Source organism: Rhinoderma darwinii, chromosome 12, assembly GCF_050947455.1.
Source record: "Rhinoderma darwinii isolate aRhiDar2 chromosome 12, aRhiDar2.hap1, whole genome shotgun sequence".
NCBI lineage: Eukaryota > Metazoa > Chordata > Amphibia > Anura > Rhinodermatidae > Rhinoderma > Rhinoderma darwinii.
This window is the reverse complement of record NC_134698.1, coordinates 1,558,444-1,585,721: the sequence shown is the minus strand read 5'-3', so window position 1 is coordinate 1,585,721 and position 27,278 is coordinate 1,558,444. Positions and strand designations below refer to the sequence as shown.

Sequence of the window (27,278 nt, the reverse complement as noted above, 5' to 3'; positions counted from 1 at the left end):
TGCTTCTTGGCGGACGTTGAGAGGATTCATATTGTCTCCTCTAATGACTATTACTGTATAGTATAATGAATGTGGTTCTGGAGACTGAGCGTTGTTTTCCGGCCGCTGCACCGCAGTCAATATTCTGTTATACGCTGAGCCCGGCAGGTTGGTTTTCTTATTACTATGTTTATCCTGGGATTTTGTAATTTCTTAAAAGTGGTAGAGCTGTGTGATGTAGTGCTCTGAGATTCTGTGTATCACACATGATAGGATTAGATACAGATGATCAGCAGACCGTATCACACATGAGAGGCTTAGATACAGCGGACAGTATCACACATGAGAGGCTTAGATACAGCGGACATTATCACACATGAGAGGCTTAGATACAGCAGACCGTATCACACATGAGAGGCTTAGATACAGCGGACAGTATCACACATGAGAGGCTTAGATACAGCGGACAGTCCCTGGACACTTGCAGGAGAGATCAGGAGACTTGGCATTATTGTCTGTGGTGGAGATGGATTTAGCACACTAATGGTTAATAATCTCCCTCCGTAAATGAGCAGATGTTGGGGGTTATAATCTCCTCATACATATAAACTCCTCTGCTCTTCCAGACATCAGGGATTCATAAATCACGACTCGCTGTTATTGTTCTTGTGGTTAATACCAGAGAATGAAGGTCACCGAGGATTAACCCTCTGATGTCATCGGTGGGGGGGGGGGGGTGCAGGGGGCATCGGACCCCTTTACATGATAACACCTTAATAAAAAGGAGTGGAAGAAAAAAAATTATCAACATTTTTTAACTTTTTTTTTTTTAATACTATTTGTAGAATTTTCCCATGATGCAGCATCTCTCACGGCCGTTTTCCAAGGTTTTATAAACCGGGCGGAGCTTAGCTAACAATTGAGCCTGGTCGAGAAATTAGTTGTCAGAGGCCTCAGGACCGCGCGGATGTTGATGTTGGACCATGAGCACAGCGCGGCATGGCCACGGGATCGGTCCACGGCACCAATGGCGGAGCGGCTCCGCTCTACTGGTGACCCGTAACTCCCATTCGACAACACGCGGATTTCATTGAAAGACAAAGACCCTTTTGTGTTTTTGTATTCGGATTTTTGGTGCTTCGTGGAGGAGGGACAAACCCACCAGAATTTTTAGCATTGACACCTCCGTGCTTGTGTCGCACCACATCCTCCCCCCGCTTCCTGCGCAGTGCCGTGGCCTTAGGTGTCATCATGAAAGTTTCACTATGAGGTTATTTCTACATTCTGGCCGGCAGCTCCGCCTTCTCGCACTTTACACGAAAACCCTCAAAATCCAAACCCAAATTTCACAGAATTAAAAATTCTCGGTCACAAAATGTTTCCCGAAACTGGTAAAAATGGTTTTCTCACCAGATCAGTTTTTTATTGGTGGATTTCGCGCTGCCGATCGACTCGGGGTCATTTTTGTGGTTTAGTCGTCCCCCGTCTTGACTATGATAACGCCGTACGTCCTGGTGCGGGGGGTGACGTATGGATCGGGCTCACGTGTATTACAGCGGACACCTCACACTAATGGTCAGGAACAGCGATCACTCTGATCATGACCGATTAACACGAAGATGCCTCAGTCCATAGCGACCACGGCATCTAAGCCGATTAGAAAGAGGAGGGCGGCTCCCTCAGACAGCCCACCCCCCCCTCCGTGACGCGATCGCCAAGAGCCGATGGTTGTCATGGCAGTCTGGGGGGCCTAATAAAGACCCCAGGTCCGCCTTCTTTCTACCTCTGGCAGGAGCCGGTAAGAACGACAGAGACCAATAAAAAAGGTGCACCGTGGGATGATGGGGGCAGTGCTCCGTGGCAGTCATTCGGACGTCACGTCATCTTATGGCTTTGACGTGACATCTGCTGAGGATGTGGAAGTGTCCGGCGGTAGGACAGCACGGGGCGGCCATCCTGGGGATGACAGATCCGCGCAGGGGCCTCAACTGGTTGCTCTGTGTAGGGCCCCATTGTGACGACAACAGACGTACAGATAATATGGTCGATATGTCGCCAACGTCCTGAGCGTCCGTGACAGACGGCGGACACAGGATATTATCTGTAAATCACAGGACCCCAAAATGTCAACACGGACCCCAAATCCAGATAAAAGGCCCCCACCTGCACTTAGATTCTCCTCATGTGTACGCAGCCGGTCATGGCGAACACTACACGCCGTGGCGGACACTACACGCCGTGGCGGACACTACACGCCGTGGCGGACACTACACGCCGTGGCGGACACTACACGACGTGGCGGGCAATACAGCACGTGGCGGTCACTACACGACGTGGCGGGCACTACACAACATGGCGGCCTCCGAGAGCGACTGGCGAATCGTTTTCAGTCTACACTGGGGTTATGGCAGTCCTGATGGGTATCACACCGCTTTCCCAGAAGGATGATGAGCCTCCCTGTCCTGCTGCCTGCCGACTGTTGTCCGGTTATTACAGTGGATGCTGCAGTTAAATGTCCGAGTGCTGGAAACTCTCATCATCCGTCCACTTATTAGAGGTTTCCGTCATTAAAAATTCATGTAAATAGTCCCGGAAACTCCACGACAATAATGACCGACCGCAATGTCCGAAGAGGTGACCAGCAGCACGCCCGCCGGGTAACCCATGATATGCTGGATTATGTACCATGTGTGATACTGTCTGCTGTGTATCTAATCCTGTCATGTGTGATACTGTCTGCTGTGTATCTAATCCTATCATGTGTGATACTGTCTGCTGTGTATCTAATCCTATCATGTGTGATACTGTCTGCTGTGTATCTAATCCTATCATGTGTGATACTGTCTGCTGAGCCACTGTATCTAATCCTATCATGTGTGATACTGTCTGCTGAGCTGTGTATCTAATCCTATCATGTGTGATACTGTCTGCTGAGCTGTGTATCTAATCCTATCATGTGTGATACTGTCTGCTGAGCTGTGTATCTAATCCTATCATGTGTGATACTGTCTGCTGAGCTGTGTATCTAATCCTATCATGTGAGATACTGTCTGCTGAGCCGTGTATCTAATCCTATCATGTGAGATACTGTCTGCTGAGCCGCTGTATCTAATCCTATCATGTGTGATACAGTCTGCTGATCTGCTGTATCTAATCCTGTCATGTGTGATACTGTCTGCTGAGCTGTGTATCTAATCCTATCATGTGTGGTACTGTCTGCTGAGCTGTGTATCTAATCCTATCATGTGTGATACTGTCTGCTGAGCTGTATATCTAATCCTATCATGTGTGATACTGTCTGCTGAGCTGTGTATCTAATCCTATCATGTGTGATACTGTCTGCTGAGCTGTATATCTAATCCTATCATGTGTGATACTGTCTGCTGAGCAGTGTATCTGATCCTATCATGTGTGATACTGTCTGCTGAGCTGTGTATCTAATCCTATCATGTGTGATACTGTCTGCTGAGCCGTGTATCTAATCCTATCATGTGTGATACTGTCTGCTGTATCTAATCCTATCATGTGAGATACTGTCTGCTGAGCTGTGTATCTAATCCTATCATGTGTGATACTGTCTGCTGAGCTGTATATCTAATCCTATCATGTGTGATACTGTCTGCTGAGCTGTGTATCTAATCCTATCATGTGTGATACTGTCTGCTGAGCTGTATATCTAATCCTATCATGTGTGATACTGTCTGCTGAGCTGTGTATCTAATCCTATCATGTGTGATACTGCCTGCTGAGCCGTGTATCTAATCCTATCATGTGTGATACTGTCTGCTGAGCTGTGTATCTAATCCTATCATGTGTGATACTGTCTGCTGTGTATCTAATCCTATCATGTGTGATACTGTTTGCTGAGCTGTGTATCTAATCCTATCATGTGTGATACTGTCTGCTGAGCTGTATATCTAATCCTATCATGTGTGATACTGTCTGCTGAGCTGTGTATCTAATCCTATCATGTGAGATACTGTCTGCTGAGCTGTATATCTAATCCTATCATGTGTGATACTGTCTGCTGAGCTGTGTATCTAATCCTATCATGTGTGATACTGTCTGCTGAGCTGTGTATCTAATCCTATCGTGTGATACTGTCTGCTGAGCTGTGTATCTAATCCTATCATGTGTGATACTGTCTGCTGAGCTGTGTATCTAATCCTATCATGTGTGATACTGTCTGCTGAGCTGTGTATCTAATCCTACCATCTGTGATACTGTCTGCTGAGCTGTGTATCTAATCCTATCATGTGTGATACTTTCTGCTGAGCCCTGTATCTAATCCTGTGCGAGTATAGGATTGTGAGGCCCCCTGGTTCCAGTTTGTCACACTGTTTATGGGACAGTCCGTGGTCCCGAGAACATTCTGTGCTAAGAACGTTCCGGGACATCACAGACCCTCTTTTCTTAAGCAGATGGCACAGTCCCAGCGGGAACAATAAGGATCATTAAACTCTGGAGAGCCACTTGTCACGCCAGATCCAGAGCCATGATGATTAGCGGATGTTTCATACCCTATCTATCTATCTATCTATCTATCTATCTATCTATCTATCTATCTATCTATCTATCTCATATCTATCTATCTATCTATCTATCTATCTATCTATCTATCTCATATCTATCTATCTATCTATCTCATATCTATCTATCTATCTCATATCTATCTATCTCATATCTATCTATCTATCTATCTCATATCTATCTCATATCTATCTATCTATCTATCTATCTCATATCTATCTATCTATCTATCTATCTCATATCTATCTATCTATCTATCTATCTCATATCTATCTCATATCTATCTATCTATCTATCTATCTATCTATCTATCTATCTATCTATCTATCTATCTAATCTATCTCATATCTATCTCATATCTATCTCATATCTATCTATCTATCTATCTATCTATCTATCTATCTATCTATCTATCTATCTATCTATCTATCGCCTGTCTGAACAGTGACCGGTTTGGCTGGCTTCCCTGACCTCCTGGTTTCTTACAGGTGACATCTTCCTGTACATGGGCACAATTACCCGTGAGTGTCACCAGTAAGTATGTGCGCTGTGCGGGTGAGCGGGCGTGCGTGGCGTGTTTACAGGATTACGCAGCGTTTATAGTCTCTGTCTTGATCCACCTAGTTGTTAACCCTTTCCCTGCCGGCCCTTGTCACACCCCAGGTGGTCAGACTCATCTACATGAATGTAGCCACAGGGGCACTTGCCTTGGGCTGTCTGCTTCTTGGGCCTCCTGCAGACTTTAAAGGGAACCTATGGCCAAGACAAAGCCCCCTACACTGATCCCCCCCACCCCCTCAGGGGGCTCCTCCAATCTCCTCTAAATGAAGAATAATCATTGTATAATAAAAAGTTCTGCATCTTTCTAATAAACTTTGTGTATTACAAGTCCTCAGCATTTCCAACAACTGCTTGCTGTCAGTGAATGAAAACATTCATTGTTTGCATTCAGAGGCCCAAAACCAACCCCCAACCAAGTCCTAATCACGCAGCTGATGGGTTTGTTACAATGTATCGGTCTAGAAAATCTTTTCTGAGCCTAATCCAGGGGCAGCAAACATTTTTTTCCTGCCGATAACTCTTACCTACACCGATACATTGTTACAAACCCTCAGCTGTGCGAGCAGGACAAGATAAGGATAGAGCTTCAGCCTCAAATCTGTATTATTGACGGCAAGCAGAGATCTTGAAAGAAAATTATTAAAATGCTACAGAGCTTTTTAAAAGACAGAAAAGGGGCGGAGCACAATCCCAAAACATGCCCCTCCCCCGTCCTTCAGTGCTGAGAGGGCTCCTGTATCTGAACCTCCCCTCGTTGGCTGCAGGAAGTGCTGCACAAGAGCTTACAATCTACCCTGGAGAAGCTAAAGAGGAAATGGCCCACACTGGGAGAGTAATAATGGAGGTGTATGGGGATGTATATAGGAGACCTGAGGAGGCGGCAGCACTCGCCCTGTGGGTGTCACATTCCTGCCGTGTTGTGTGGATGGAGTGACGTATTGACTCTGAATGATTTCCTGTCTGATCATCAATGTGAGTCAATGAGGGAAGATCTGCATTCTGCCTGTGCCAGGCGCCCGTCTGCACCTACGCCGGACTGGAACAAGGGGTACTGGAAATAATATAGAGATTTGCCCCGTTCACAGGTGACTCCACTGATATTGAGTTGTGGGTTTAGTTTCTGTATATTGATGGGATGGGGATTTGTGATTCTATCATTTCTCATTATGGGTGTGCTGTTCCTTTAAATACCATTGTCGAACGTGGGCATATGTAGTTCATTGCTTACAATGTGGTGCTGTGTCTTTAAAAATAATGTGGTGCTGTGTCTTTAAAAATAATGTGGTGCTGTCTCTTTTTTTAGTTCTGTCTTTAAAAATAATGTGGCGCTGTCTCTTTAAATGGAATGTATACACTGTATACATTCAAACAGTACTGTAGTTGCTTTTCGTGTTAGAATTATATAAACATGGTATTTCTGGGAGGCAGATCAGCGTCGCCGCTACTCTCGGTGCTGTCTCTTTATGTCTTATCTGCGGAGTCCCTATTAATCACAATAGGAACTAATATTACTGTGAAGATCCGAGTCTCTCAACTACTCTTTACAATATGTGTACTGTTCCTTTAAATATTGCTTAGAGAGTTCTGAATAGATAAAATAGGCTCTGTCCCTTTAAATCTTTCTGGCTATTGTTATAGATGTGAGTGTTGCATTTTTCCAGTACTCTGTCATATATTATGTGCTGTCTCTTTAATAGTGGGAAGCACCTCCGTATCCAACACTTCCTGTCTTTATGTGTGCGCTGTTCCTTTAAATAGCGCTGTTGGTAATCTGGGGAAAATATGGTCCTGTCTCTTTAAATCTCAACATGAATTGTTTATGTACACTATAATGTGAACGGTCTATATTTGCCGGATCAGTTCTCCTCTTAATATGTGCACTGTTCCTTTAAATAGTTATAGTAATATTGTTCGGAAACGGCGCTGTGTATCCCCCATGACTTGTAATGTGGTGCTGTCTCTTTAAATCGTGTTTAGTGATCGCTGTGGTAAAGGAGATCCGCGTCTGGCCCTTTAAATGATATGTATTGCAGAGACTCGTTATTGCTGGGCCAGATGTCTCCTGTGTATTGTGCGCTGTCGGCGCTCTGTGTTATTGGCTGCTGTCCCTTTAAGAAGCGGCGGTCGCCCGGAGGCAGAGCTGTTGGGACTTGCTGCTGATCGCTCTTCCTCATTCCTCAGTCGCAAACCCGACAACAACGACGTGAGGGAGCGACCCCGGAGGACGGAGCCGGGAGGTAAGTACCGGGAGCAGCCGGACACCGACCAACAGCGCCCCCTAATGTCACACACCCGCACCACCGGACGGGGAGAGTCTCAACGCCCAACATCCTACCCGGAGCACAGCCCCGCCTGCACCTGCAGATTATTACACCACTGCCCTGTAGAGATCTGCAGAGCATCGCTCCTCCTGTAGGATCTGGATCTGGTTTGCGGGTTCCTGGCAGTGATAGATGATTTGTGTCTTTTAGGACCGTAGTTAAACTGTGTGACAAGTATGACGCCCTAAAAAAGTGCCCCCCCCAGACTGCAGGGCATAGTGTACAACCACAGCCGCCGTACACTGCACAGTACCAAACGTTATCACACACATTACTTAACAGGGGGCGACAGTGAGCACAAGAGAAAGTTCCTCTGCCCCTACCGCATAAGGTGTGTGGAGGGACAGGTGGAGCTCTAGGGGACACTGAGGGACCTGGCAACTGACCGCGGGGATACTGTGCGTGCTCAGTACAACCTCCTCCTCCTCCTCACAGCACCTGCCGTATTTGCATTATTTGAAAGGCAAATATTGATATTGTATCCGATTCCTAAGTGAAGTGGAAAAAGCCGGGCGCCAACCCAGGCCTAGTAAATGCGTCCCTACATCTTATATACTGCACAGTACAACTTCTCCTGTCCTGTATACTGGGTGTAATTCTCAGTATCTGTATTATTCTATATATATATATATATATATATATATACACACTGCACAGTACCACTTCTCCTGTCCTGTATACTGGGTGTAATTCTCAGTATCTGTATTATTCTGTATATATATACACTGCACAGTACCACTTCTCCTGTCCTGTATACTGGGTGTAATTCTCAGTATCTGTATTATTCTGTATATATATGGACACTGCACAGTACCACTTCTCCTGTCCTGTATACTGGGTGTAATTCTCAGTATCTGTATTATTCTGTATATATACACTGCACAGTACCACTTCTCCTGTCCTGTATACTGGGTGTAATTCTCAGTATCTGTATTATTCTGTATATATGGACACTGCACAGTACCACTTCTCCTGTCCTGTATACTGGGTGTAATTCTCAGTATCTGTATTATTCTGTATATATATACACACTGCACAGTACCACTTCTCCTGTCCTGTATACTGGGTGTAATTCTCAGTATCTGTATTATTCTGTATATATATACACTGCACAGTACCACTTCTCCTGTCCTGTATACTGGGTGTAATTCTCAGTATCTGTATTATTCTGTATATACACTGCACAGTACCACTTCTCCTGTCCTGTATACTGGGGGTAATTCTCAGTATCTGTATTATTCTGTATATACACACACTGCACAGTACCACTTCTCCTGTCCTGTATACTGGGTGTAATTCTCAGTATCTGTATTATTCTGTATATATACACTGCACAGTACCACTTCTCCTGTCCTGTATACTGGGTGTAATTCTCAGTATCTGTATTATTCTGTATATATATACACTGCACAGTACCACTTCTCCTGTCCTGTATACTGGGCGTAATCCTCAGTATCTGTATTATTCTCTATATATAGACACTGCACAGTACCACTTCTCCTGTCCTGTATACTGGGTGTAATTCTCAGTATCTGTATTATCCTGTATATATACACTGCACAGTACCACTTCTCCTGTCCTGTATACTGGGTGTAATTCTCAGTATCTGTATTATTCTGTGTATATATATACACTGCACAGTACCACTTCTCCTGTCCTGTATACTGGGTGTAATTCTCAGTATCTGTATTATCCTGTATATATACACTGCACAGTACCACTTCTCCTGTCCTGTATACTGGGTGTAATTCTCAGTATCTGTATATATGGACACTGCACAGCACCACTTCTCCTGTCCTGTATACTGGGTGTAATTCTCAGTATCTGTATTATTCTGTATATATACACTGTACAGTACCACTTCTCCTGTCCTGTATACTGGGTGTAATTCTCAGTATCTGTATTATTCTGTATATATGGACACTGCACCGTACCACTTCTCCTGTCCTGTATACTGGGTGTAATTCTCAGTATCTGTATTATTCTGTATATATATACACCACACATTACCACTTCTCCTGTCCTGTATACTGGGTGTAATTCTCAGTATCTGTATTATTCTGTATATATATATATATACACTGCACAGTACCACTTCTCCTGTCCTGTATACTGGGTGTAATTCTCAGTATCTGTATTATTCTGTATATATATATACACTGCACAGTACCACTTCTCCTGTCCTGTATACTGGGTGTAATTCTCAGTATCTGTATTATTCTGTATATATAGACACTGCACATTACCACTTCTCCTGTCCTGTATACTGGGTGTAATTCTCAGTATCTGTATTATTCTGTATATATAGACACTGCACAGTACCACTTCTCCTGTCCTGTATACTGGGTGTAATTCTCAGTATCTGTATTATTCTGTATATATATATACACTGCACAGTACCACTTCTCCTGTCCTGTACACTGGGTGTAATTCTCAGTATCTGTATTATTCTGTATATATATACACTGCACAGTACCACTTCTCCTGTCCTGTATACTGGGTGTAATTCTCAGTATCTGTATTATTCTGTATATATATACACTGCACAGTACCACTTCTGTCCTGTGTACTGGGTGTAATTCTCAGTATCTGTATTATTCTGTATATATACACTGCACAGTACCACTTCTCCTGTCCTGTATACTGGGTGTAATCCTCAGTATCTGTATTATTCTGTATATATACACTGCACAGTACCACTTCTCCTGTCCTGTATACTGGGTGTAATTCTCAGTATCTGTATTATTCTGTATATATATACACTGCACAGTACCACTTCTCCTGTCCTGTATACTGGGTGTAATTCTCAGTATCTGTATTATTCTGTATATATAGACACTGCACAGTACCACTTCTCCTGTCCTGTATACTGGGTGTAATTCTCAGTATCTGTATTATTCTGTATATATACACTGCACAGTACCACTTCTCCTGTCCTGTATACTGGGTGTAATTCTCAGTATCTGTATTATTCTGTATATATATACACTGCACAGTACCACTTCTCCTGTCCTGTATACTGGGTGTAATTCTCAGTATCTGTATTATTCTGTGTATATATATATATATATATACACTGCACAGTACCACTTCTCCTGTCCTGTATACTGGGTGTAATTCTCAGTATCTGTATTATTCTGTGTATATATATACACTGCACAGTACCACTTCTCCTGTCCTGTATACTGGGTGTAATTCTCAGTATCTGTATTATTCTGTGTATATATATATATACACTGCACAGTACCACTTCTCCTGTCCTGTATACTGGGTGTAATTCTCAGTATCTGTATTATTCTGTATATACACTGCACAGTACCACTTCTCCTGTCCTGTACACTGGGTGTAATTCTCAGTATCTGTATTATTCTGTATATATATACACTGCACAGTACCACTTCTCCTGTCCTGTATACTGGGTGTAATTGTCATATTCCGTTCGCCGTTTTATCTCTTCTTTTCATACTTCCTGTGTGGTTAAAGTGACAGTGCGCTGTTCAGGACGTACTGGGGGAGACAGAAGGGGTTAATGCGTAGGGATCAGTCCGCATGGTGTTACTCTTAGTATTGCAGATCACTCAGCTTTCCTAGAGTCCTGAATGCGCCCAGTTTTCATATGGGAATTCTTGAGTGGGGGATGCGACACTGACTTTCAGGAGTCTGGGAAAGCTGAGTGAAACAGAACGTGGCCATTACGGCACCTCCCCGGGTTGTCCCCCCACCTTTCTTAGGAGTTCTCTCTTTTGCCACTTGAAAAGCTCCACAGGACGGAGGTGGCGAAATATCCCCAAATATCGCAACTGTTCCAAAAATAAAACCGCCGGCTCTGTGGCGAACGTAATAAAAAAAGCGGAAGGACGGCGCAGACGCGAGACGAGCGGCGGGAAGAGACTAATGTTCTCTCAATGGTTTTGGCTCTTGATTAAAGTGAGAAGCAAAATGACCACTGGGGGAGCGATGATCTGCATGGCAGCGAGCCAATGAGGAGGCAGAGGCTGGGAGGTCGCCCCCTACTGGTGGAGGTACTGTGCTGACCCTAGTAGTGGCCGTCGCGGATTCTAGATGCCAGACAGACTCCGAGGTGACCGGTCATTGTCACATGTGATCGCTGTGATTCCCCTTTAAGGATCGGATCGGCTACAACCCCACGCTACGGAATCGCATGTACTGCTACGATTGGTCACACACTGAGCAGGAGCGAACCATTGCTAGGATGGGGGGTGACTGATGTATTACTGGGGCGCCCACACTCCCTGAGCGCCGGTCTAATGGTGGCGGTAAATTAGGGGATTGTTATTTATGTGACTCCCTAATAAGTGAATCAGAAGTGAAGCTTCTGTGGTCACCGGCGCCGCGGTCATGTGACTTGGACCGCCCGTCCTCGGCAGCCGCAAGAGAAACGGGAAAGCTCAGGATCAGGCCGGTGCTGCGGGTATATGAGGGCACTGTGTGGGCGCAGCCTGGCAGACTATTTGGGCTCTGTGCAGTAGTAGTTGGATAGTGTGTGCGGCATATTATTTGGACGCTGTATCTGGGCACTATGTGGGTACGGTGGCATATTTGGGCACTGGGAGACCTCAGCCGCCCGTCACCCTCAGTCATGGGACCCGCCGGCCGTTTTTGGGGAAGTCGTCTCCAGTCTCGGTTTTGATTTCGACATTTTACTGTGAAATCTTAATGTAATTCATGAGTCCGCCGTCTACCCCGGACCAGGCTGGTGCCGCCATATTGATGCCAGCCGTGCCCACTTTCCGCCTCTTGCAGCGATCCGTGATCTAGACTGTTGCGCGTGCGGTCCTCAGACGTCCGTGGCGCTACTCTGCTATTGTTTTTAGGTAACCCTGGTAACGTGGCGCCTTTAAATACTGTTTTTAATATAGAGCCCCAACATTAGTACCGTGGTGCCCCATAACCCGCGCAGCGCCCCATAACCCGCACCCCGCGCAGCGCCCCATAACCCGCACCCCGCGCAGCGCCCCATAACCCGCACCCCGCGCAGCGCCCCATAGCCCGCACCCCGCGCAGCGCCCCATAGCCCGCACCCCGCGCAGCGCCCCATAGCCCGCACCCCGCGCAGCGCCCCATAACCCGCACCCCGCCCCTTCCTACAAGAACGGCGTCACGTTCACCTCTAATCACAGCAAATCCACGCGATGATGTCACTGAACAATACAGAGAATGCACCGGCAGCCTCTCTGATGTGTTATTACCCATAATCCTCGGCAGTGACGCCTTTATATGGGTTATTATTACAGGCTCCTCCACTTATTAAAGGGACAACGGACAATCTGCCAATCAGGAATTAGAAATAAGCTCCGCCCTCCAGAAAAGGGGACTCCTTCCTGTATCTATGGAGTCAGGGCTGCAGGTAAAAGTGTCATGTGACCTCTTTGGGGTCTGGTGAATGGCTGAGGGGCAGTACAAGTGGGAGGGGCTTATGTGACGCTGTTTTCCAGCACGAATCAATGGTGGCCCCCAGTGGAGCGTTATAGGGGCCCATCCTGGTGACTCCTGTGTTGTCATGGAAACACCAATCCGATATCAGTGTGTAAGTGTCCGGTCCCATCCTGAGAAGCTGTGAGTTTTATAAAATAGAATCGCATCAGACGGCGGCGCCGAACTACAACACCCATCATGTGGAGGAAGATATCGCAACACGGAACTGCAATATCCCCCAAGAGAAAACCCCCAACATCCGCAAAACCGCGAGGAGGAACATTACGTTTCCTTCCTCTTCCCTATTCACAGCGAAACGAGCCTGCAGATTATTACACCACTGACCTCTCTACAGATCTGCAGAACATCGCTCCTCCACCTCCTGACAGATACATAGTGATATATCCTGCAGATTATTACACCACTGACCCCTCTACAGATCTGCAGAACATCGCTCCTCTACCTCCTGACAGATACATAGTGATATATCCTGCAGATTATTACACCACTGACCTCTCTACAGATCTGCAGAACATTGCTCCTCCACCTCCTGACAGATACATAGTGATATATCCTGCAGATTATTACACCACTGACCTCTCTACAGATCTGCAGAACATTGCTCCTCCACCTCCTGACAGATACATAGTGATATATCCTGCAGATTATTACACCACTGACCTCTACAGATCTGCAGAGCATTGCTCCTCCACCTCCTGACAGACACATAGTGATATATCCTACAGATTATTACACCACTGACCTCTCTACAGATCTGCAGAACATCGCTCCTCCACCTCCTGACTGATACATAGTGATATATCCTGCAGATTATTACACCACTGACCTCTCTGCAGATCTGCAGAACATCGCTCCTCCACCTCCTGAGAGATACATAGTGATATATCCTGCAGATTATTACACCACTGACCCCTCTAGAGATCTGCAGAACATTGCTCCTCCACCTCCTGACAGATACATAGTGATATATCCTGCAGATTATTACACCACTGTCCTCTCTACAGATCTGCAGAACATCGCTCCTCCACCTCCTGACAGATACATAGTGATATATCCTGCAGATTATTACACCACTGACCTCTCTACAGATCTGCAGAACATTGCTCCTCTACCTCCTGACAGATACATAGTGATATATCCTGCAGATTATTACACCACTGACCTCTCTACAGATCTGCAGAACATCGCTCCTCCACCTCCTGACAGATACATAGTGATATATACTGCAGATTATTACACCACTGACCTCTCTACAGATCTGCAGAACATCGCTCCTCTACCTCCTGACAGATACATAGTGATATATCCTGCAGATTATTACACCACTGACCTCTCTACAGATCTGCAGAACATCGCTCCTCCACCTCCTGACAGATACATAGTGATATATCCTGCAGATTATTACACCACTGACCTCTCTACAGATCTGCAGAACATCGCTTCTCCACCTCCTGACAGATACATAGTGATATATCCTGCAGATTATTACACCACTGACCTCTCTACAGATCTGCAGAACATCGCTTCTCCACCTCCTGACAGATACATAGTGATATATCCTGCAGATTATTACACCACTGTCCTCTCTAGAGATCTGCAGAACATCGCTCCTCTACCTCCTGACAGATACATAGTGATATATCCTGCAGATTATTACACCACTGACCTCTCTACAGATCTGCAGAACATCGCTCCTCTACCTCCTGACAGATACATAGTGATATATCCTGCAGATTATTACACCACTGACCTCTCTAGAGCACTGCAGAACATCGCTCCTCCACCTCCTGACAGATACATAGTGATATATCCTGCAGATTATTACACCACTGACCTCTCTACAGATCTGCAGAACATTGCTCCTCTACCTCCTGACAGATACATAGTGATATATCCTGCAGATTATTACACCACTGACCTCTCTACAGATCTGCAGAACATCGCTCCTCTACCTCCTGACAGATACATAGTGATATATCCTGCAGATTATTACACCACTGACCTCTCTAGAGCACTGCAGAACATCGCTCCTCCACCTCCTGACAGATACATAGTGATATATCCTGCAGATTATTACACCACTGACCTCTCTACAGATCTGCAGAACATCGCTCCTCTACCTCCTGACAGATACATAGTGATATATCCTGCAGATTATTACACCACTGACCTCTCTACAGATCTGCAGAACATCGCTCCTCCACCTCCTGACAGATACATAGTGATATATCCTGCAGATTATTACACCACTGACCTCTCTACAGATCTGCAGAACATTGCTCCTCCACCTCCTGACAGATACATAGTGATATATCCTGCAGATTATTACACCACTGACCTCTCTACAGATCTGCAGAACATCGCTCCTCTACCTCCTGACAGATACATAGTGATATATCCTGCAGATTATTACACCTCTGACCTCTCTACAGATCTGCAGAACATCGCTCCTCTACCTCCTGACAGATACATAGTGATATATCCTGCAGATTATTACACCTCTGACCTCTCTACAGATCTGCAGAACATCGCGCCTCTACCTCCTGACAGATACATAGTGATATATCCTGCAGATTATTACACCACTGACCTCTCTACAGATCTGCAGAACATCGCTCCTGCACCTCCTGACAGATACATAGTGATATATCCTGCAGATTATTACACCACTGACCTCTCTACAGATCTGCAGAGCATCGCTCCTCCACCTCCTGACAGATACATAGTGATATATCCTGCAGATTATTACACCACTGACCTCTCATACAGATCTGCAGAGCATCAATTCTCTACCTCCTGACAGATACATAGTGATGTATCCTGCAGATATTACACCACTGACCTCTCTACAGATCTGCAGAACATCGCTCCTCCACCTCCTGACAGATACATAGTGATATATCCTGCAGATTATTACACCACTGACTCTCTACAGATCTGCAGAGCATTGCTCCTCTACCTCCTGACAGATACATAGTGATATATCCTGCAGATTATTACACCACTGACCTCTCTACAGATCTGCAGAACATCGCTCCTCCACCTCCTGACAGACATATAGTGATATATCCTGCAGATTATTACACCACTGACCTCCCTACAGATCTGCAGAACATCGCTCCTCTACCTCCTGACAGATACATAGTGATATATCCTGCAGATTATTACACCACTGTCCTCTCTACAGATCTGCAGAACATCGCTCCTCCACCTCCTGACAGATACATAGTGATATATCCTGCAGATTATTACACCACTGACCTCTCTACAGATCTGCAGAACATTGCTCCTCCACCTCCTGACAGATACATAGTGATATATCCTGCAGATTATTACACCAGACCTCTCTACAGATCTGCAGAACATCGCTCCTCTACCTCCTGACAGATACATAGTGATACGGTATATCCTGCAGATTATTACACCACTGACCTCTCTACCGATCTGCAGAACATCGCTCCTCCACCTCCTGACAGATACATAGTGATATATCCTGCAGATTATTACACCACTGACCTCTCTACAGATCTGCAGAACATCGCTCCTCTACCTCCTGACAGATACATAGTGATATATCCTGCAGATTATTACACCACTGACCTCTCTACAGATCTGCAGAACATCGCTCCTCTACCTCCTGACAGATACATAGTGATATATTCTGCAGATTATTACACCACTGACCTCTCTACAGATCTGCAGAACATCGCTCCTCTACCTCCTGACAGATGCATAGTGATATATATTCTGCAGATTATTACACCACTGACCTCTCTACAGATCTGCAGAACATCGCTCCTCCACCTCCTGACAGATACATAGTGATATATCCTGCAGATTATTACACCACTGACCTCTCTACAGATCTGCAGAACATCGCTCCTCTACCTCCTGACAGACACATAGTGATATATCCTGCAGATTATTACACCACTGACCTCTCTACAGATCTGCAGAACATCGCTCCTCTACCTCCTGACAGATACATAGTGATATATCCTGCAGATTATTACACCACTGACCTCTCTACAGATCTGCAGAACATTGCTCCTCCACCTCCTGACAGATACATAGTGATATATTCTGCAGATTATTACACCACTGACCTCTCTACAGATCTGCAGAACATCGCTCCTCCACCTCCTGACAGATACATAGTGATATATCCTGCAGATTATTACACCACTGACCTCTCTACAGATCTGCAGAACATCGCTCCTCTACCTCCTGACAGACACATAGTGATATATCCTGCAGATTATTACACCACTGACCTCTCTACAGATCTGCAGAACATCGCTCCTCTACCTCCTGACAGATACATAGTGATATATCCTGCAGATTATTACACCACTGACCTCTCTACAGATCTGCAGAACATTGCTCCTCCACCTCCTGACAGATACATAGTGATATATTCTGCAGATTATTACACCACTGACCTCTCTACAGATCTGCAGAACATCGCTCCTCTACCTCCTGACAGATACATAGTGATATATCCTGCAGATTATTACACCACTGACCTCTCTACAGATCTGCAGAACATTGCTCCTCCACCTCCTGACAGATACATAGTGATATATCCTGCAGATTATTACACCACTGACCTCTCTACAGATCTGCAGAACATCACTCCTCCACCTCCTGACAGATACATAGAGATATATCCTGCAGATTATTACACCACTGATCTCTCTACAGATCTGCAGAACATTGCTCCTCCACCTCCTGACAGATACATAGTGATATATCCTGCAGATTATTACGCCACTGACCTCTCTGCAGAACATCGCTCCTCTACCTCCTGACAGATACATAGTGATATATCCTGCAGATTATTACACCACTGACCTCTCTACAGATCTGCAGAACATTGCTCCTCCACCTCCTGACAGATACATAGTGATATATCCTGCAGATTATTACACCACTGACCTCTCTACAGATCTGCAGAACATCGCTCCTCCACCTCCTGACAGATACATAGTGATATATCCTGCAGATTATTACACCACTGACCTCTCTACAGATCTGCAGAACATCGCTCCTCCACCTCCTGACAGATACATAGTGATATATCCTGCAGATTATTACACCACTGACCTCTCTACAGATCTGCAGAACATTGCTCCTCTACCTCCTGACAGATACATAGTGATATCCTGCAGATTATTACACCACTGACCTCTCTACAGATCTGCAGAACATTGCTCCTCTACCTCCTGACAGATACATAGTGATATATCCTGCAGATTATTACACCACTGACCTCTCTACAGATCTGCAGAACATCGCTCCTCCACCTCCTGACAGATACATAGTGATATATCCTGCAGATTATTACACCACTGACCTCTCTACAGATCTGCAGAACATTGCTCTGCTCCATCTATCTGATAATTGTTGGCCCCGGGGTCTCTTACTTTTGATTGACCCCTTTCCTCTCTCTCCGCAGATCTGGGAGATCAGTAAGACTCGGGTCTGGTGATCGCTCTCTTGCCGTCATGTTCGCCTGGATGGTCGCTCAGTGGTTGGCGTCGGTGCTATTCCTGTATGTTTCGGCGGAGCCGGTGCGGATCACTTTCCAGCGTGGTAAGTGGCAGGTCCGGGGTTGTCCTCTTGTGTCGTACATTCCATTTAGCCTTTTCTTACTAGTATCTGATCCTGGGAAAGCTGGGTGACAACCACTTTGGCCTCCATTGCAGTTGTCATGTCGTCACCCAGCTTTCCTAGTATGCAGCGTGTGGGAGAGATGTTTCTTTGTTACAATGTGTTCTGTCCTAAGTCTGGGAAAACTTGATCACCACCTCTGCAGGAACGGTGGTGGCGGCCATATTTGTTGTCACCCAGCTTTCCCAGCTGCAGATATAACTAAGGACTTCTACTTTCTGGGGAACTTCTCTGTACATCTCCGGCTATGACGCTAGAAATGATCCATCACTGTGTCGGGTCCCTGAAGAACCTGCTGAACCGGTTGTGCCACGTGCGTCATGTGACATCTCACCGCAGGGTCACGCTGGTTCCCATGTAATGTAGATAAACATGTAAAGAACATGTGACCGGCCTGACCACACCCAGCACCGGGAGGGGGTCCCCACAACAAGGGCTCGTGGTTATGTCTGCTACTTCTTTCTTAGGTGACCCCTCCAGGTCCGTGAACGTCTTCAGCAGAAGTGACATCCAGCACTACGACCAGTTACTGCTCTCCAAGGACAAGGAGACCATGTACGTGGGCGCCAGGGACAACATCTTAGCGTTCAGCATGAAGGACCCCAGGAACATTCTGCTGACAGGAGAGGTAAGACCCTGACCCAGCCCAATAGTCCCTGCGACTATGTCCAGTGGCGGATCAAGTAGACCATAGGCCCCGGGCTGTTCCCAAACGTGGGCCCTCCTTCCCCACCGCCGCTCTGCCGTATCTATAGTGACCACCTTTCTGTGCGAGCATTGACAAATGGGTGTCACGATTCCCCTTGTCACAGGGCTGTGTCCCTACATACTGACAGTCTCCAACCATCGCTGACAGTATCACACTGTAGGGACACATCCTCCTGACAATGGGAATGGTAATACGCATTTGTCTACTAGTCCTGGGTACACAGAGACTTTATGTGGAATACAAGGATTTCCTGCAGCAGACATGTCAGGAGAGGGGACAGTGCCTCTAAAGATCCAGTGACTCACAGGTGACGTCTTCTCTGATGGGAGTCGTTCTCTTTTCTTCTCCATGTGACACAGACCGTTATGGCGACTTCTCCTGATGAGACATCTTTGCTCCTCGATTCTGCAGACATTTCCAGCCCCTATAGAAACACAAGAATTCAGACACCAAGGTCCAGGACCATACATTTTTTATACTGAGGACCTATCCACGTGCCTGGACAGCCCCTTTTACTGAGACTAATAAATCCGGACCCCAGACAAGACCCTAGAATACATACAGACCCCAGATCTTCCAAACTATTGCAGTCCCCAGACCGGACCCCCTAAACAAATACAGACCCCAGAACAAGCTCCCTGAATAAATACAGACCCCAGACCTGACCCCTACACTAATACAGACCCCAGACCAGACCACTAAACTAATACAGACCCCAGACCAGACCCCTAAACTAATACAGACCCCAGACCAGACCCCTAAACTAATACAGACCCCAGACCAGACCCCTAAACTAATACAGACCCCAGACCCCTAAACTAATACAGACCCCAGACCCCTAAACTAATACAGACCCCAGACCAGACCCCTCAACTAATACAGACCCCAGACCAAACCCCCTAAACCAATACAGACCCCAGACCAGACCCCTAAACTAATACAGACCCCTAAACTAATACAGACACCAGACCAGACCCCTAAACTAATACAGAACCCAGACCAGACCCCTAAACTAATACAGACCCCAGACCAGACCCCTAAACTAATACAGACCCCTAAACTAATACAGACCCCAGACCTGACCCCCTAAATACAGACCCCGGACCAGACCCCCCTAAACTAATACAGACCCCAGACCAGACCCCTAAACTAATACAGACCCCAGACCAGACCCCTAAACTAATACAGACCCCAAACCAGAGCTCTAAACTAATACAGACCCCAGACCAGACCCCTAAACTAATACAAACCCCAGACTAGACCCCTAAACTAATACAGACCGTAGACCAGACCCCTAAACTAATACAGACCCCAGACCAGACCCCTAAACTAATACAGACCCAGACCAGACCACTAAACTAATACAGACCCCAGACCAGACCCCTAAACTAATACAGACCCCAGACCAGATCCCTAAACTAATACAGACCCCAGACCAGACCCCTTAAACTAATACCGACCCCAGACAGACCCCTAAACTAATACAGACCCCAGACCAAACCCATAAACTAATACAGACCCAAGACCAGACCCCCTAAACGAATACAGACCCCAGACAGACCCCTAAACTAATACAGACCCCAGACCAAACCCCTAAACTAATACAGACCCAAGACCAGACCCCTAAACTAATACAGACCCCCGACCAGACCCCTAAACTAATACAGACCCCAGACCAGACCCCTAAACTAATACAGACCCCTAATCTAATACAGACCCCAGACCTGACCCCTAAACTAATAAGGACCCCAGACCAGACCCCTAAACTAATACAGACCCCAGACCAGACCCCCTAAACTAATACAGACCCCAGACCAGACCCCCTAAACTAATACAGACCCCAGACCCCTTAACTAATACAGACCCCAGACCAGACCCCTTAACTAATACAGACCCCAGACCAGACCCCTAAACTAATACAGACCCCAGACCAGACCCCTAAACTAATACAGACCCCAGACCAGACCCCTAAACTAATACAGACCCCAGACCAGACCCCTAAACTAATACAGACCCAGACCCCTAAACTAATACAAACCCCAGACTAGACCCCTAAACTAATACAGACCCCAGACCAGACCCCTTAACTAATACAGACCCCAGACCAGACCCCCTAAACTAATACAGACCCCAGACCAGACCCCCTAAACTAATACAGACCCCAGACCAGACCCCTTAACTAATACAGACCCCAGACCAGACCCCTTAACTAATACAGACCCCAGACCAGACCCCTTAACTAATACAGACCCCAGACCAGACCCCTAAACTAATACAGACCCCAGACCAGACCCCTAAACTAATAGACCCAGACCAGACCCCTAAACTAATACAGACCCCAGACCAGACCCCTAAACTAATACAGACCCCAGACCAGACCCCTAAACTAATACAGACCCCAGACCAGACCCCTAAACTAATACAGACCCCAGACCAGACCCCCTAAACTAATACAGACCCCAGAACAGACCCCTTAACTAATACAGACCCCAGACAAGACCCCTAAACTAATACAGACCCCAGACCAGACCCCTAAACTAATACAGACCCCAGACCAGACCCCTAAACTAATACAGACCCCAGACCAGAACCCCTAAACTAATACAGACCCCAGACCAAATCCCCCTAATCTAATACAGACCCCAGACCAGACCCCTAAACTAATACAGACCCCAGACCAGACCCTTAAACTAATACAGACCCCAGACCAGACCCCCTAAACTAATACAGACCCCAGACCAGACCCCTAAACTAATACAGACCCCAGACCAGACCCCCTAAACTAATACAGACCCCAGACCAGACCCCTTAACTAATACAGACCCCAGACCAGACCCCTAAACTAATACAGACCCCAGACCAGACCCCTAAACTAATACAGACCCCAGACCAGACCCCCTAAACTAATACAGACCCCCAGACCAGACCCCTAAACTAATACAGACCCAGACCCCTAAACTAATACAAACCCCAGACCAGACCCCTAAACTAATACAGACCCCAGACCAGACCCCTAAACTAATACAGACCCCAGACCAGACCCCTAAACTAATACAGACCCCAGACCAGACCCCCTAAACTAATACAGACCCCAGACCAGACCCCCTAAACTAATACAGACCCCAGACCCCTTAACTAATACAGACCCCAGACCAGACCCCTTAACTAATACAGACCCCAGACCAGACCCCTAAACTAATACAGACCCCAGACCAGACCCCTAAACTAATACAGACCCCAGACCAGACCCCTAAACTAATACAAACCCCAGACTAGACCCCTAAACTAATACAGACCCCAGACCAGACCCCTTAACTAATACAGACCCCAGACCAGACCCCCTAAACTAATACAGACCCCAGACCAGACCCCCTAAACTAATACAGACCCCAGACCAGACCCCTAAACTAATACAGACCCCAGACCAGACCCCTAAACTAATACAGACCCAGACCAGACCCCTTAACTAATACAGACCCCAGACCAGACCCCTTAACTAATACAGACCCCAGACCAGACCCCTTAACTAATACAGACCCCAGACCAGACCCCTTAACTAATACAGACCCCAGACCAGACCCCTTAACTAATACAGACCCCAGACCAGACCCCTAAACTAATACAGACCCCAGACCAGACCCCTAAACTAATACAGACCCCAGACCAGACCCCTAAACTAATACAGACCCCAGACCAGACCCTAAACTAATACAGACCCCAGACCAGACCCCTAAACTAATACAGACCCCAGACCAGACCCCCTAAACTAATACAGACCCCAGAACAGACCCCTAAACTAATAAAGACCCCAGACCAGACCCCTAAACTAATACAGACCCCAGACCAGACCCCTAAACTAATACAGACCCCAGACCAGACCCCTAAACTAATACAGACCCCAGACCAGACCCCTAAACTAATACAGACCCCAGACCAGAACCCCTAAACTAATACAGACCCCTAAACTAATACAGACCCCAGACCAGACCCCTAAACTAATACAGACCCCAGACCAGACCCCTAAACTAATACAGACCCCAGACCAGACCCCTAAACTAATACAGACCCCAGACCAGACCTCTAAACTAATACAGACCCCAGACCAGACCCCCTAAACTAATACAGACCCCAGACCAGACCCCTAAACTAATACAGACCCCAGACCAGACCCCCTAAACTAATACAGACCCCCAGACCAGACCCCTAAACTAATACAGACCCCAGACCAGACCCCTAAACTAATACAGACCCCAGACCAAACCCCTAAACTAATACAGACCCCAAACCAGACCCCTAAACTAATCCAGACCCAGACCCCTAAACTAATACAGACCCCAGACCAGACCCCTAAACTAATACAGACCCAGACCAGACCCCTAAACTAATACAGACCCCAGACCAGACCTCTAAACTAATACAGACCCCAGACTAGACCCCTAAACTAATACAAACCCCAGACCAGACCCCTAAACTAATACAGACCCCAGACCAGACCCCTAAACTAATACAGACCCCAGACCAGACCCCTAAACTAATACAGACCCCAGACCAGACCCCTAAACTAATACAGACCCCAGACCAGACCCCTAACCTAATACAGACCCCAGACCAGACCCCCTAAACTAATACAGACCCCAGACCAGACCCCTTAACTAATACAGACCCCAGACCAGACCCCTTAACTAATACAGACCCCAGACCAGACCCCTTAACTAATACAGACCCCAGACCAGACCCCTAAACTAATACAGAGACCAGACCCCTAAACTAATACAGACCCCAGACCAGACCCCTAAACTAATACAGACCCCTAAACTAATACAGACCCCAGACCAGACCCCTAAACTAATACAGAGACCAGACCAGACCCCTAAACTAATACAGACCCCAGACCAGACCCCTAAACTAATACAGACCCCAGACCAGACCCCTAAACTAATAGACCCCAGACCAGACCCTAAACTAATACAGACCCCTAAACTAATAGACCCCAGACCAGACCCCTAAACTAATACAGACCCCAGACCAGACCCCTAAACTAATACAGACCCCAGACCAGACCCCCTAAACTAATACAGACCCCAGACCAGACCCCTTAACTAATACAGACCCCAGACCCCTTAACTAATACAGACCCAGACCAGACCCCTTAACTAATACAGACCCCAGACCAGACCCCTAAACTAATACAGACCCCAGACCAGACCCCTAAACTAATCCAGACCCCAGACCAGACCCCTAAACTAATACAGACCCAGACCAGACCCCTAAACTAATACAGACCCCAGACCAGACCCATAAACTAATACAGACCCAGACCAGACCCCTAAACTAATACAGACCCCAGACTAGACCCCTAAATACAGACCCCAGAGCAGACCCCCTAAACTAATACAAACCCCAGACCAGACCCCTAAACGAATACAGACCCAAGACCAGACCCCTAAACTAATACAGACCCCAGACCAGACCCCTAAACTAATACAGACCCCAGACCAGACCCCTAAAACTAATACAGACCCCAGACCAGACCCCTAAACTAATACAGACCCCAGACCAGACCCCTAAACTAATACAGACCCCAGACCAGACCCCCTAAACTAATACAGACCCCAGACCAGACCCCTAAACTAATACAGACCCAGACCAGACCCCTAAACTAATACAGACCCCAGACCAGACCTCTAAACTAATACAGACCCCAGACTAGACCCCTAAATACAGACCCCAGATCAGACCCCTAAACTAATACAAACCCCAGACCAGACCCCTAAACTAATACAGACCCAAGACCAGACCCCTAAACTAATACAGACCCAAGACCAGACCCCTAAACTAATACAGACCCCAGACCAGACCCCTAAACTAATACAGACCCCAGACCAGACCCCCAAACTAATACAGACCCCAGACCAGACCCCTAAACTAATACAGACCCCAGACCAGACCCCTAAACTAATACAGACCCCAGACCAGACCCCTAAACTAATACAGACCCCAGACCAGACCCCCTAAACTAATACAGACCCCAGACCAGACCCCCCTAAACTAATACAGACCCCAGACCAGACCCCTTAACTAATACAGACCCCAGACCAGACCCCTAAACTAATACAGACCCCAGACCAGACCCCTAACCTAATACAGACCCCAGACCAGACCCCCTAAACTAATACAGACCCCAGACCAGACCCCCTAAACTAATACAGACCCCAGACCAGACTCCTAAACTAATACAGAGACCAGACCAGACCCCTAAACTAATACAGACCCCAGACCAGACCCCTAAACTAATACAGACCCCAGACCAGACCCCTAAACTAATACAGACCCCCGACCAGACCCCTAAACTAATACAGACCCCAGACCAGACCCCTAAACTAATACAGAGACCAGACCAGACCCCTAAACTAATACAGAGACCAGACCAGACCCCTAAACTAATACAGACCCAGACCAGACCCCTAACCTAATACAGACCCCTAAACTAATACAGACCCCAGACCAGACCCCTAAATACAGACCCCAGACCAGACCCCTAAACTAATACAGACCCCAGACCAGACCCCTAAACTAATACAGACCCAGACCAGACCCCTAAACTAATACAGACCCCAGACCAGACCCCTAAACTAATACAGACCCCAGACCAGACCCCTAAACTAATACAGACCCCAGACCAGACTCCTAAACTAATACAGAGACCAGACCAGACCCCTAAACTAATACAGACCCAGACCAGACCCCTAAACTAATACAGACTCCAGACCAGACCCCTAAACTAATACAGACCCCAGACCAGACCTCTAAACTAATTCAGACCCCAGACCAGACCCCTAAACTAATACAGACCCCAGATCAGACCCCTAAACTAATACAGACCCCAGACCCCCTAAACTAATACAGACCCAGACCAGACCCCTAAACTAATACAGACCCCAAACCAGACCCCTAAACTAATACAGACCCCCGACCAGACCCCTAAACTAATACAGACCCCAGACCAGACCCCTAAACTAATACAGAGACCAGACCAGACCCCTAAACTAATACAGAGACCAGACCCCTAAACTAATACAGACCCAGACCAGACCCCTAAACTAATACAGACCCCTAAACTAATACAGACCCCAGACCAGACCCCTAAATACAGACCCCAGACCAGACCCTAAACTAATACAGACCCCAGACCAGACCCCTAAACTAATACAGACCCCAGACCAGACCCCTAAACTAATACAGACCCCAGACCAGACTCCTAAACTAATACAGAGACCAGACCAGACCCCTAAACTAATACAGACCCAGACCAGACCCCTAAACTAATACAGACCCCAGACAAGACCCCCTAAACTAATACAGACCCCAGACCAGACCTCTAAACTAATTCAGACCCCAGACCAGACCCCTAAACTAATACAGACCCCAGATCAGACCCCTAAACTAATACAGACCCCAGACCCAATAAACTAATACAGACCCAGACCAGACCCCTAAACTAATACAGACCCTAGACCAGACCCCTAAGCTAATACAGACCCCAGACCAGACCCCTAAACTAATACAGACCCCAGACCAGACCTCTAAACTAATACAGAGACCAGACAAGACCCCTAAACTAATACAGACCCCAGACCAGACCTCTAAACTAATTCAGACCCCAGACCAGACCCCTAAACTAATACAGACCCCAGATCAGACCCCTAAACTAATACAGACCCCAGACCCAATAAACTAATACAGACCCAGACCAGACCCCTAAACTAATACAGACCCCAGACCAGGCCCCTAAACTAATACAGACCCCAGACCAGACCTCTAAACTAATACAGAGACCAGACCAGACCCCTAAACTAATACAGACCCCAGACCAGACCCCTAAACTAATACAGACCCAGGACCAGACCCCTAAACTAATAGACACCAAACTTCCTAAATCCATCCCCTTATACTTACATAGCCGCTCCCCTCAGTCTTCTCTGTGGGGTTTCGCTGCTGCGGTCATGTGACCTTATGTCTAACGGTCCTTTTGCAGGACGTATAGGCCC

At 46.7% G+C, this 27,278-nt stretch overlaps 1 protein-coding gene across 6 annotated transcripts in view; it reads left to right on the top strand.

The window, feature by feature from the left end:
* Window positions 1–27,278, top strand: part of SEMA4A (semaphorin 4A) — a 78,804-nt gene that overhangs the window by 32,036 nt on the left and 19,490 nt on the right. For 4 of the 6 annotated variants that reach the window (XM_075844908.1, XM_075844909.1, XM_075844910.1 and 1 more), the window contains exons 2-3: window positions 18,307–18,443; window positions 18,989–19,149. In XM_075844908.1, the coding sequence (XP_075701023.1) occupies window positions 18,307–18,443; window positions 18,989–19,149 (298 nt within the window). Of the gene's footprint in view, window positions 1–5,852; window positions 6,156–7,198; window positions 7,308–18,306; window positions 18,444–18,988; window positions 19,150–27,278 lie in introns of those variants that run through there. The other 2 variants (XM_075844912.1, XM_075844911.1) reach the window with 2 other exon arrangements.